The sequence below is a fragment of the Echinops telfairi genome, unplaced genomic scaffold, assembly GCF_000313985.2.
Source record: "Echinops telfairi isolate 266 unplaced genomic scaffold, ASM31398v2 ScPeMD7_5592;HRSCAF=6446, whole genome shotgun sequence".
NCBI classification, from domain to species: Eukaryota; Metazoa; Chordata; class Mammalia; order Afrosoricida; family Tenrecidae; genus Echinops; species Echinops telfairi.
Window position 1 is genome coordinate 45,357,053 of NW_022109491.1, and position 12,787 is coordinate 45,369,839.

The window sequence follows — 12,787 nt, forward strand, 5'->3', positions numbered from 1 at the left end:
TATTATTTTGTCATATCTTGCCCTGTCCGATGTCTTCCTTCACCCACTTTTCTGTTGTCCGTCCCCCAGGGAAGTGGTCACATCTAGATTCTTGTAATCGTTTCCCGAACCTGCAATATCTTAAAGGTATGCTTGTATCACAAAGTTTTAATATTGGTTTTATGAGGGCTGTTTTATAACTACAGGTTGCACATAAGTCAGACATTTGTAACATAGGGCCTGCCTGTAAATATTACTCAGAAATGACTGATTTATTTCTGTAACAATATTAAATTTTATTTTCCTATTACTAAATGCAAGACCTTGTGCTTCTCTCATATAATTCAGCTCATTTCATCTTCACAATGGCTCTAAATTATAAATGTTTTTATCCATATGGCACAATGAGAAAACTGAGACAGAGAAAGGCTAAGCATGTGTCTAAAGTCCCTAGAAATGGTCAGAGCTAGGATTTAATCTCAAACATGTCTAACTAGCAGACCAGTGTTAGCAGGTCAAACATTACACCAGTAAAATAATGGGCATCCTGAGGAAGCTGGAGGATCCCTGAAGGGCCTAGTGGATTGTGCTGGGCTGCTAACCACAAGGTCAACAGTTTGAACCCACCAGGTGCTCCTTGGGAGAAAAATGAGACCTCCTACTTCCATTATGAGTTAGTTTTATAAACCCATATGGGCAGTTCTACCCTGTCCTATAGGATTACTATGGGCCAGAATCGGCTGATGACAGGGAGCTTGAGTTTTGGGTTTTGAACTTTAAGAAAGTCTGGGGATGTGTGTAACTTCCTACCTTAGCTATGGTGTGTCTAGGCAAAGCTGCCATATGTATATGCACTTACAAAAGGCAGCGATGGTGGCGGGTGCTGTTAGGTGCCACTGAGTTGCTCCCATCTCATAGGGACCCTATGTACAACAGAAACACCACTTGGGCCTGCACCCAATATTTTTATGTCTGAGCCCATTGTTGCAACCACTGTGTCAATCCATCTTGTCAAGGGTCTTCCTCTTTCATTTTCCCTCTACTTGATTAAGTATGAAGCCACATGTCCAAAGTGCACGAGATAAAGTCTCACCATCCTTTCCTCAAAGAGGCATCTTGGATGTACTTCTCACAAGACAGATTTGTTTGTTTTTTGGTAGTCCATGGTACTTTCAATATTCTTCACTGGCACCAAATTCAAATGCATCAATTCATCTTCGAGCTTCCTTATTCAATTTCCAGCTTTCACGTGTTTATGAGGTTACTAAAAATACCATGGCATGGGTCAGGTGTACCTTAGACCTAAAAGTAACATCCTGGCTTTTCAACACTTTAAAGAGATCTAGCAAGAGGTAGATATTATGCTAGAAATCATCAAAGTTCAGCACTGTTTCAAATGTTGGAAGATTTTCAAATTTCCCAAGGTCTAGACCATAAAAAGTAGGCAAAAAAAATAAATGAACCAGAAAAGAGTTTAAAGAATAGGACAATATTATTGCAAATTATTTCACACATATTTGACTCTTACCTGATCTCATTTCCAAAAGTGTATTGTTGTCTATTTCATATTTGGCTTTTCCAGATTGAGGCACGCGTAGTGGTATGATCTGAGGAACACACACTGAACCAGCAGTCATTTTTTTCTCCTTACATTAAAAAAAGAAGTGAATGAAAGTAAATTCCAATGTGTATCTCTATTTGAACACAAAATCTGAATTTAGCACTTCACTTTAAAAAAAACAGTTTGAAAAAGTGAATACTGTTAATATAGCACCTACAAATATTAAACCAATGACCACAAGTTGCTTCCAAATCATGCTGACCCCACGTGTGTCAGAGTACAACTCTGTTCTATGAGGTTTTCCATGGCTGGATTTTCAGAAGTAGATCACCGGGCCTTTGTTCTGGGGTACCTACAGGTACTTTACCAACCGTTGGTTACCAGCTGAGAGCTTTCACCATGTCTCTCCTACAAATACTACTTTTAAACTGTTATGCTTCAACTTTATTTTTGTTGTTGAGGTCTTGTGTAGAGGTTTGATTATCTGAATAGCCACTTCACTACTGGGAATAAAAACATGAATGAATGGGATGAAGGGATGGGCAAATTAAAGGAGTCGGGGAGAACAAAGATCAACACTAATAATCTGACCTGAGTTCCTACTTAATCATCATTATCTGTTCCATTTTCTTCTGCTACATGCAGAGTTCATTTCTGTTCCTCCTCTGTCATGATCACTTGCCCAAAGGGAAGAGAGGAACAGAAATGAACTCTGCATGTAGCATATGTTAGCTTAGAACCCAGTCCTCTGGAAAGCTAAGTCTTCGGCAATTATTATCCCAAGAATTTTTGCATTTGAAATCTATTAAAAACAAGCAAAAATTGCGAAAGGCTGCCCTCAGCTGAAAGCAATTTGACATGGAGCTAAACAATGAAAAATATGAAAGCCTTCCATTCCATCTACTATAGTTATGTCATTAACTAGCAATATGGAAGACTTACTGATCTTTTCCCTCAAGTTGGAGTCAGAATTTTTACACATAAAAGATTTCAGGATATAAAAGTAATCTCTAAACCCCAAGAACCATCTACAATCATGCAATGCCTACTTGAAATTTGGTTTTATTCAACTATAACGTATGTATTAATCTAATATGGCCTACTTATAATAAAAAGTTCTAACAACATATTGCATTGGATAAATCAGCCACACAAGACCTCTTTGAGGTATTGGAAAGCAAGAATGTTACTTCTAGGACTAAGGTGCGCCTGACCCAAGCCATCTATTTTCAAGCTCATGTGCACGTGAAAGTCGGACACTGAATAAGGAAAACCAAAGAGCTGATGTGTTTGAATTATGTTGCTTATGAAGAACAGTGAAATTACCATGAACTGCCAAAAGAACAAACACATCTGTCTTGTAAGAAGTATAGTCAAAGTACTCCTGAGAAGCAAGGATGGAGAGAATTCATCTCACTTTGGACATGTTGTCAGGGAACAGTCCCCGGAGGAAGATATCTTGTTAGAGGGGCACCGAAAAAGAGTAAAGCCCTAAACAAGATGGATTTGACACAGTGGTTTCAACAATGGGATCAAACATAAGAACAGTTGTAAGGATGGCACAGGCCCGGCAGTGTTTCACAGGGTCCCTATAAGTTAGCACCAATTCAATTACATTGAATAATAACTTATAGTCATATTGAGACAGACTAGCCACTGTAACGCTGTATCTTTGATTGCTGAATGACCTGCCTCCTTCCCCCTTCCATCTCAGAAAGTCCCATTAGTAATTGATTTTAAAATGTACATTGTAATTAATAATGTTGTTCCTTTTGATGTTGTAACCAGGATATTACTATTTTTATTAACCAGGATGTTATAATCAATGCTGTACCCTGTAACGCTCACTAACTCTAAAGAATAATAACATTAATTTTGCTTTCTGCATTTGTCCTTGTTTGCTTAAATCCTAGACGAATGGAAAATAAGTATTTGCCTTTAAAGATGGACTGGAATGTCCACTCGGTACTGCAATCAAAGAATCACTTTTAGATTCTAGCAGTCTGGTTATAACCGAACGAAGACTTCTAAATTGACATTATAGTGACTGTTATTTCTTTGAACCCGCAACAATATAATCTTATTTATCAACTTCTAGTTAGGCAAACAGTCTAATTCTACTTTCTTTTTAATTCTAAATATTGCACATGCCGCTCTGAACGTCTGTGTAATCTGGGTTTTGTCATAAACCCTATTAGCAAAAGTGGAATACCTAAACGTATGGGGTGAATTTTCTTGGATAGCTCCGGGTGGGAAGTCGAAAACGTAAACTGCAGATACTAGCAGCGGAGCATTTGCTCTTGCAGAAAGGTTGTGGGACACAGGGGGCTAGCCCACCCTCGCAATTCCATTCAAGTGACAAGCAGTTAAAACAAAAACAGCTGAGAAATGAACGGGGGAGGAAGTCGTTCGCGCAGCAATAGCAGCTGCCCTCGGAAGGTTGGGGCCAGAGGCCCGCCAGCCAGGGAAGCCGAAGCCGCCTCACGGAGTCAGACGCCCACCACCCAATTTCCGCCTCCGTCCTCCCGGCCCAGGTGGGCCAGGTGCAATCCCGCCGGCCGCCAGCAACTGGAAGTGAAGGCGCCCTCACCCTCGCGGTGGGCGGAAACGGCCTCCTCCTCGCACCGTCCCGAAGCCGGGCCCTCCTCACGAGGGACCCCCTTGCAGCGTCCCAGGTCTGGACTCTCACCTCGCACGCACTCCGCGGCGGCCGCCGGGTTACCACGGACGCTGCGTGCCGTGCCCCGCCCACCGAGAGCGGGCAGGTGATTGGTGGAAACCGGCTTCCTAGGAACAGGCTCCGCCCCCGCTGCTGGGTGGAGTCTTTGGGACCCCCTGGAGCTTTTTCCCGTGACTTGAGCTTAGGCGTCCGAGTAGATGCCGGCGCAAAGGTTGCAAGAAACCAAACTCACTGTCATCGAATGGATTCACTCATATCAACCCTTTTGGATCTTTGCCCTCGTGGGTTTCGGAGACTTTAACTCTTCACTGGGGTGAAAGCGTGGTATTTTTCCCGAAGAGCAGCTAGGGGGTTCAAACTGCTGACTTTGCAGTTAGCGACCCGTTAGGAACTGCAACAAGATGCTGAAGGAACAGGCTTGTGCATCGACGAGCACGAACATTCTAGAGAACGAATATTCGATGGAGAGGCGCGTGGGTGGTATGCGGAGCAGGCGTGGCACGGCCGCCTCAAGCATTTAGAAAAGGAAAGTGTGGCACCAACACTAGGGAAAAGGCCCCTTGTTTCCGGCCGGCGCCCCCCCCCACCCCCACCCCCTGGATTATTCGGCTCTGTTTATTCAGCGATCACAAACACGAATCTAGGATTGCCCCTCTCATGGCGGAGGTGAAGGTGAAAGTGCAGCCGCCGGAAGCGGATCCGATCGAATTAGAAAACAGGTAAGCAAATTACGTTTGCTTCCAGGGTTAGTGCAGGAGTGGGGCTGCATGGTTCTTGAAGCCGCAGTTCACCCCAGTTGGCAGAACTCTTCAATTCAAAACGAGTGTGACAGTTTGCAAATATGTGTGTCTGACTTTCATGCTGATTTCGCAGTTGTGATCAAACATTACCTTCCTACATGGAGGAGATCTGTGCTAGAGGGAGAACCTCTCTGCGTAGTACTTTTGTTTCATGCTGATTCCGGATCTGCCCTGCCACCAAAGAACTCCTAAATGAAACGTTCGAGCAAATTGTGGGTGCAGTTTGTGATGACTTGGGTGCAATAGCGAACTTAAGACTTATGCCTCCTAACTCAAACTCATTCAGACTCGTAACGACCCTAGAGGGCTGGGTAGAATTGCCCGCGTGGGGTTCCGAGATCATAACACTTTGCAGGTGTAGAAAACCATGCCGTTCTCCCAAGGAACGCGTACCCCTACACCACAAGGGCTCTTCTTAGCGCACCTAAAACAACTCCCCATTTTATGTTTTCTGGCAGCATAGTGCTGTTTTTAGATATTCAAGTCGTTTTATAAAGCCCATCTGCTTTCTCAATCTGTTATAAAAAGCACAGATTGACTGTCCTATAACTAGGCTGTGATTTGGGTTTGTTTTTTAAATAGGGGTTATTCCAAAAGTAAGCTATAGTTATGATACACTGCCAATGCAGATTTTAACTTTCCACTAGAAGTGCCTAAAGTGACCTCTGCCTAAAGACTATCTGAAAAGAAAAAAAAAAGACTATCTGGTGAAAAAAAAAAAAAAAGACTATCTGGTGCAATAGAACTTAATTTTGTCGCAGGCATTCCATCTGAGGAAATTGAAGACTTGGCTCTTTTTTTAGTGATTTTATTTTAGTTATAATTTAAAGTTGCAATGAGTGGAGGAAAGAATGGTTCCCTTAAAAAGTCATTAATGTGCATGTGTATTTAGAAACCACCTACCAATTCATGGAAGAAAAATCAGACTTTCTAATCCCATACAGAGTTAACAATCTTGGAAATCGACTGGAGTAGTTAATTCTACTCTGTCCTGTAGGGGTACTATGAGTCAGAATTGACTCAAGGGCAGGGCATTTGCTTGGTATTTAGAAAATAGAGTTCTCGGTTTCTGTATGGTTTGATTTAGAATTATAAAAACAGATTATATGCCAAAATTGGGGGTAGGTGGCAATTTTAATAGCTTGTATTTTCCCTTACTGCTTCTTGGAACAGGTGACCATGGGTACTATCATTAATGTTTTTCTTCCTAGGATTATAGAATTATGTCACCAATTCCCTCATGGGATCACAGACCAAGTAATTCAGAATGAAATGCCTCATATAGAAGCCCAGCAGCGGGCAGTGGCCATCAATAGACTACTGTCCATGGTAAGATGACATCATTTTATCACATAATTACTTACATGTCATGATTGTCATCACTTCCTGTTACGTAGCAATAAAATCAGCAAACATGTTAGCTTGTAACTGATAAAATGCAAGCTAGAAAACAGCACCAAAGCCAAACCCAACCCACCGCCACTGAGTTCATTCTAACTCGTAGTGACGCTGTAGGACAGAGTATAACTGCTTCCTAGGATTTCCAAAGCAGCAGTTCTTTATGGGGGCAGACACTTCATCTTTCTCTCGCAGAGCAACTAGTAGATTCAAATCACTGGTGCTGCTTGGGGTTTACAGCCCAATGCATAACTTTCACCACCAGGAAATATCACCGAAAACACAAACTCACTGCCATCCAGTCAATTCTGACTCATAGCAACCCTACAGGACAGAGCAGAAGTGCCCACGTGGGTTTCTAAGGGAGCAGAAAGACTCCTCTCTCTCCTGAAGAACAGCTGGTGGTTTTGAACGCTGGACTCTCTGCTAGCAGCTCAACTCATAACCCACTCTGCCACCAGGGCTACCTAAATTGATGGAAGAACAAATAATTTTAGATTGTTTTATAAGAGGAATAAAATTAAACCGTATTTTGTTATAACTTGTATGTGTAAACTAAATTGTCCCTGAAGTATATAAGGACATATAAGCGTAATCCTAGCTCACCATCTGTTTCTTACATACTCCTATTGTTGGGTCGTTTCCTCTGGCATTCACATAACCAGTGCTTTAGGGTCCCACCTTTTAAAATCTTACCTAGGCTTTTCAGGGGTTATGTCAAATGTCAGCGGTCTTGAGCCTTTAGCGAGACGTGTAGACTCAGTGTGAGGAAGTAACAGGGTGTGTTTCTATGAACCTCTTTTCTTCCCAACTCTTAACTCTTTTTCTATATTCCTTTAGAGCAGTAGTTCTCAACCTTCCTCATGCCACGACCCAGTTCTCATGTTGTGGTGACCCCCAACCATAAATTATTTTCGTTGCTACTTCATAACTATAGTTTTGCTACTGTTATTAATTGGGTGACCCCTGTGAAAGGGTCGTTTGACCCCAAAGGGGTCACGACCCACAGGTTGAGAACCGCTCCTGACACCCTGATGTCATTCTCCCCTAACAGTTTAAAGTCACTCCACCCACTGGTACCCAGTATTTTAATTCTTCCTATCCCTTTTCCCCGTCATCAAAGCTCCCATTTTCTGAGAACATACCAGTTGAATTTCTAAGAGGTCCAGAGATGCCAACAGTGACTCATCTTTTAAATCACTCCCTTCACCTTCTAGATTGAAGGTTGACAAATCTATTCTGTAAAGTACTGGGTACTAAGTATTTAGAATTTGCTGGACAGATGTGGTTTCTGCCACAGCTACCAAACTCTATGATTTTAGTAAGAAAGTAGCCATGGATAAGCAATTGAATATGGTGGTATTCCAATAAAACTTTGGAAGTTATAGCCCAAGGGAAAAGAAGTGTTGAAGTTTCTAATCAATTCATCATGGATGTGTACAGCTCAAGAACCGGAAAAAAAAATCCTGGATTTTTCGTTGTTGTTGTGGCGGTGTGAAATGTCCCTTTTTTGTCTTCGGATCACCCTCTTAGTTCTTTCCTTTCTGACTAAGAATGACCTTTAGCCCTTCCATCTTTCTCCATCTCTGTAGCCCCCACCATTGCCAGTATATTGGCTAGAAAATGTAGGCAGTGGACTTTAAGAAACTGAATGATTACTTATACAACACCAAGTAAATTTTGGCTGACTTTAGCTCTTTACTAGTTCTCAAAATTTCCTCCTATTTTCCATTTCTACTCCCCTTCATGGATTCAGACTTGACTCTTACCTGTTCTGTTACCATGGCGTTCTAACTTCTCCCTTGCTCCACATACCGCAGAGCAGCCAGCTTCGTCTGTCTCAAGTGCAGATCTGACCAAGTCACCCTCCCATCTAAAATCCTTCAGCACCAGAGAGTCAAGTCCAAACCACGCGGTTAACCACACAAGTTCCTATCTTCCTTGCTAGCCTCTTCTGCGTCAAGTTACGTTTCACAGTGATCTACAAGTAGTTATATGGATAGATATGCAGACTGATCAGTTGTGGGATCTACAAGTAGCTATATGGATAGATATGCAGACTGATCAGTTGTGGGAGAAAGAGAGGTAATATACCCACAAATGTACACAGGTTCGACCTAGGATATTTTATACATGGATATTTACCTTTGCTTTAAATATATCCATGAATGTGGTGACATAGACAGTGGGGGAAGTTATGAAAACTTCTTAGATATAATTAAACATCTTTAGAGAATGCGTCACCAGGCCTTGGAGCTCTGGACCATGGTCTTGGAGACACCAAAGTCAAATTGGCATAACTTAGTGCACAAGACAGTGCACTACATCCTACTTTGATAAGTAGTGACAGGGGTCTTAAAAGCTCAAGAGTGACCATCTAAAGTCTCTCCTTGTGTGAAGGAAAGAAGAATGATTAAAAAAAGATCCATGGGAACAGTTAGTGGAATGGACTAATGGACCGTGCAAACATCAGTCTCTACCACCTGAGACCAGAAGAAATATATGATGCCCAGTTACTAGTACCAACTGCTCTGAAAAGGGTCACATTAAAAGTTCCTGGGTAGAGTGGGAAGAAAATGTGAAACAAAACATAAAAGGGACCACCCTTGCCACTTGGATCAAAACTAGTGGAACCACTGAGACTTAGACATCTTAAATACCCTTAGAAATCCTTCAGTCTGGAATTTTCAGCCAAACAATAGATCTGTAAGAGGAATAATTAAGCAAGCAGCCATCTCAATGAGGCATCAACTAAGGCCACATGGAAGAAGCACACCAGCTTGTGTGATCCAAAGATGATAACAAAATTCAAATGTGATGAAGGGAAAAGTAAGAGCTTAAATTGTGAACACTCAGTTTATAGAAGGCTGTGGCGGACAGTGAGAGCCCAAAACCCATCTGCAGAGTATTGAGGCACGGCAAAGGACTTGAAGAGCTTTACTATCAGACAGACTCTCGGAAACGTGATTATGGTGGATCAAGCTTGGTGTAACATGCTTGGTCAGTTGACCTCCCTCTTGACCCAATCTTAATTTTCTCTAGGCTCGAGTATTTCTCACTTGTTCCATGACAGTTTTAAAATACTGATAGTGGTCTTTTCTTTCTTAGTCATTATTTGTATTTTTATCTTCATATTATCATCATTATTTTCTGCTTGCCTTTTTTATCATTATGGTTTCTGTTGGACTCCCCAGTTTGTGAAGCACAGGAGTGGAAACATGGAGACAATAATGATGCAATGGTTTATTGGGGATGGGAGGGGGATCTGGGGAACAAACAAGAACTGACTGTGTTGATGTATACATAATGATTTTTAAAAGCAATTTAACCATGGAAGTGTATGATATGTGAATACTATATCAAGAAAACTACTCAAATGTTGATGGCAACCTATGTACAAGTTTACTTAATACAGTTGAACGATGGATTGTTATAAGATTTGTAAGAGCCCCCCAATAAAATGTTTAACCAAAAATAAATAAAATTTAAAAAGAAAACTACATAAAAAACAAAAACAAGAAACCAAGAGTGAAGAAGGAAGAGTTTTTGCTTTGGGACATTGAGTTTATTTTGATGGTAGTGGAACAATTTGAAAAAGGTTATCAATGGGTGCACAACACGAAGAGTATAAGTATAATCAATGGCACTCAATTATACATGTAGAAGTTATGGAATTGAAGAATGCTTTCTTGTGTATGTTTAATTACATAAATAACAAGGAATACAAAGAAGAAGAAAATGTTCTAGAATTAAATGTGGTGATAATTGTACAACTTCTTGATGTAATTGAGTTATTGAATTGTATGGCTTCCCAGAACTATCATGACCTAATTGTATAGCCATCTGTGTACTACTAAACTGAGACAAGGAATTTAGAAACATGTCAAAAGATGCTTTATTTTACTTTACTTATATAAAAAACAATAACTACTACTGGCCCTTTATTCATCAGTTGACTTTATTACCTGATTTTCATGTTACACAGAAATTGCACATGTGATAAGATGTCACCATTCACTTTGTAGGTTTAATATAATCATGCTCTAGAAAAGGATAGTGGGTTTGGATTTTGATTGGTGGTGCTGTGGGTTAGGCATGGGATTGCTAACCACAGGGGTATTGTTCAACCGTATCAGGTCCTCTGGAAGACAAAGGTGAGACTGTCTCCTCCTGTAAAGACTTACAATCTCAGCAACTCTATCAGCTAGCTATGTGTATTTAGCCTATAGATGAATCTTGTGAGTTGACAAATAATTGGAGTAAAATATGTTTATTCTATGATAAAAATAATAAGGTATGCATTAGCATTTGATCCTTCAAAATCATTAACTGCTATTTTCTCTAAAAAACAACCTTAGGGTCAGTTGGATCTCTTAAGGAGCAATACAGGCCTTCTGTATAGAATAAAGGATTCTCAGAATGCCGGGTAAGCCCTGATTTTTTTTTTGTTTGTAAATTTTAAGTATAACAAAAGTGACATATGCATTGGTAGAGTAGCCAGTACAAAATTGCATGATGTAAACTGTCCTATCATCACCAATGCTCCTTTTTATGGCTTCCATTTCCCAGAGGTAAGTAACCACTCTTCATAATTTGGTATGTATCCTTTCTTCGAGTTTTCTGAATAGGTGATTGCATATTTATATCTGATATATTATCACTTTTGTTGTTGCTGTTAACAATAATGGGATCTTACTATCCTTCCTTACGGTTTTACACTTGGTTTTTTTTTTAACTTACTATATCTTGGACATCTTTTCATATTGGTACATACAGAACTGTCTCGTTCTTTCTAAGGTAAATAATTGTTTTGGTAAATAAGATAGCTAGATGACATTGTCAGCTAATTAAATTTGAGTAGTGATGTATATTAATAGATTATCCTTTTGCCTTTTTTTTAAATCACTTTATTTCTTTGCAGTAAAATGAAAGGATCAGATAACCAGGAAAAACTAGTATATCAAATCATAGAGGATGCAGGAAATAAAGGTAAGAGTGTAAACGAAGAAATGAAAAAAACAAGAAACAAAAAACACTGTCTTTGATGCCAGGCAAGGATTGAAATCTGACTTTACATGGTATATGAAGGGGTACTCAAAAACCCTGGATTTTTTTCTTCAAAGCTATGCATTTACTTTTTTTTTTACAAAACAACCTATCACCTTCAAAATACTCTCCATTACACTTAATACCTTTGTCAAATCTACAATTCCATTCTTGGAAATATTTTTCAAACTCATCTGTTTGTATGGATGACAGCACCTCCCTCGTTTTTTTCTTCACCTCTTCTATGTGATCAAATCATTGTCTTTTCATGTCCCTCTTTATTCATGGAAACGAAAAGAAGTCGTATGGATCAAGGTCAGGTGAGTAAGGTGTGTGGGGCAAAATAAGCATGCTGGGGTTTTTTTGCCAAAAACTGGTGTACTGAGATGGCTGCGTAAGCAGGTGCATTGACCCGGTGGAAAAACTGGTCCCCCATCTGCCACAGATCAGGCCTTTTTTATTGCACACTGTTACGCTATCTTTTCAGAACCTCTAAATAAAAAGCTTGATTAATAGTCTGACCTGGTGGAATGAACTCCAAATGCACTACAAGTCAACATTTTCATCTGTTCAGGAAGTTGTTGGATGTCTAGAACAAGGTTTGTCAATAATCAACATTTCACCTATTTTGAAATGAGAAAAGCACTCATACACTTGAGTTTCTCCCATAGCCCTGTCCTTGTAAGCTGTGATCAACATAACAAGTTTCTGTGGCATTCCTCCCACCCCCAAGTGAAACAAAATTTCACAGCTGCACACTGTTCTCTTAAATCCACCATCAAAAAAACGAAGTTTGAGTGAAACTGCTTTTACAAAAAAATTCAATGTGACGAGAGAACCTTCCCAGGTGACACTACTGAGTGCACTAATTCAGAATGAGTCACTCAGTGCTTGCCTTGAAGAAAAAAATGCTTTCTACGAACGCCTAGCGGAGCTCTTTCCCAGTTTGTGTGCATGTATGTGTGTGTGTGTGTGTGTGTGTGTGTGCACCCCTCATATATCTGTGTGTAGAGTATGCTGCCATTGTTGTCAGAAGGAGAGGAAAAGAATACAACATTGTGTATACTAGAATGACCCCTAAAGTAATGCCATTGTTTCCTCTTCTGGATTGTGTTGAGCATAGGGTTGCTATGGATCGGAACTGACTCCGCACCTGGCATCAGCAATGTATGAAGATTTTAATTTCTCTGCAACTTCACCAGCATTTATTATTTTGTTTTCTTAACTTAATGCTAGCATGAGGTGGTATCTCCTTGTGTTTAGATTTGCAATTCTTTAATGACTGGTGATCCCAAGGATTTCTTCACATTTTGTTGTCCACCT

The 12,787-nt window shown here is 40.3% G+C and overlaps 2 protein-coding genes across 2 annotated transcripts in view; one reads left to right on the top strand and one right to left on the bottom strand.

The window, feature by feature from the left end:
- DZANK1 (double zinc ribbon and ankyrin repeat domains 1) overlaps nucleotides 1-4,152 on the bottom strand; it is a 98,297-nt gene extending 94,145 nt beyond the window's left edge. The window contains exons 1-2 of the mRNA XM_045295174.1: nucleotides 4,131-4,152; nucleotides 1,508-1,625 (exon numbers count right to left, since the gene is read on the bottom strand). Of these exons, the coding sequence (XP_045151109.1) occupies nucleotides 1,508-1,616 (109 nt within the window). The 5' untranslated portion in view covers nucleotides 1,617-1,625; nucleotides 4,131-4,152. The remainder of the gene's footprint in view (nucleotides 1-1,507; nucleotides 1,626-4,130) is intronic.
- Nucleotides 4,153-4,431: 279 nt separating this feature from the next.
- The window catches only part of POLR3F (RNA polymerase III subunit F), a 20,010-nt gene continuing 11,654 nt past the window's right edge, over nucleotides 4,432-12,787 (top strand). The window contains exons 1-4 of the mRNA XM_004697807.4: nucleotides 4,432-4,939; nucleotides 6,232-6,349; nucleotides 10,777-10,844; nucleotides 11,340-11,407. Of these exons, the coding sequence (XP_004697864.1) occupies nucleotides 4,878-4,939; nucleotides 6,232-6,349; nucleotides 10,777-10,844; nucleotides 11,340-11,407 (316 nt within the window). The 5' untranslated portion in view covers nucleotides 4,432-4,877. The remainder of the gene's footprint in view (nucleotides 4,940-6,231; nucleotides 6,350-10,776; nucleotides 10,845-11,339; nucleotides 11,408-12,787) is intronic.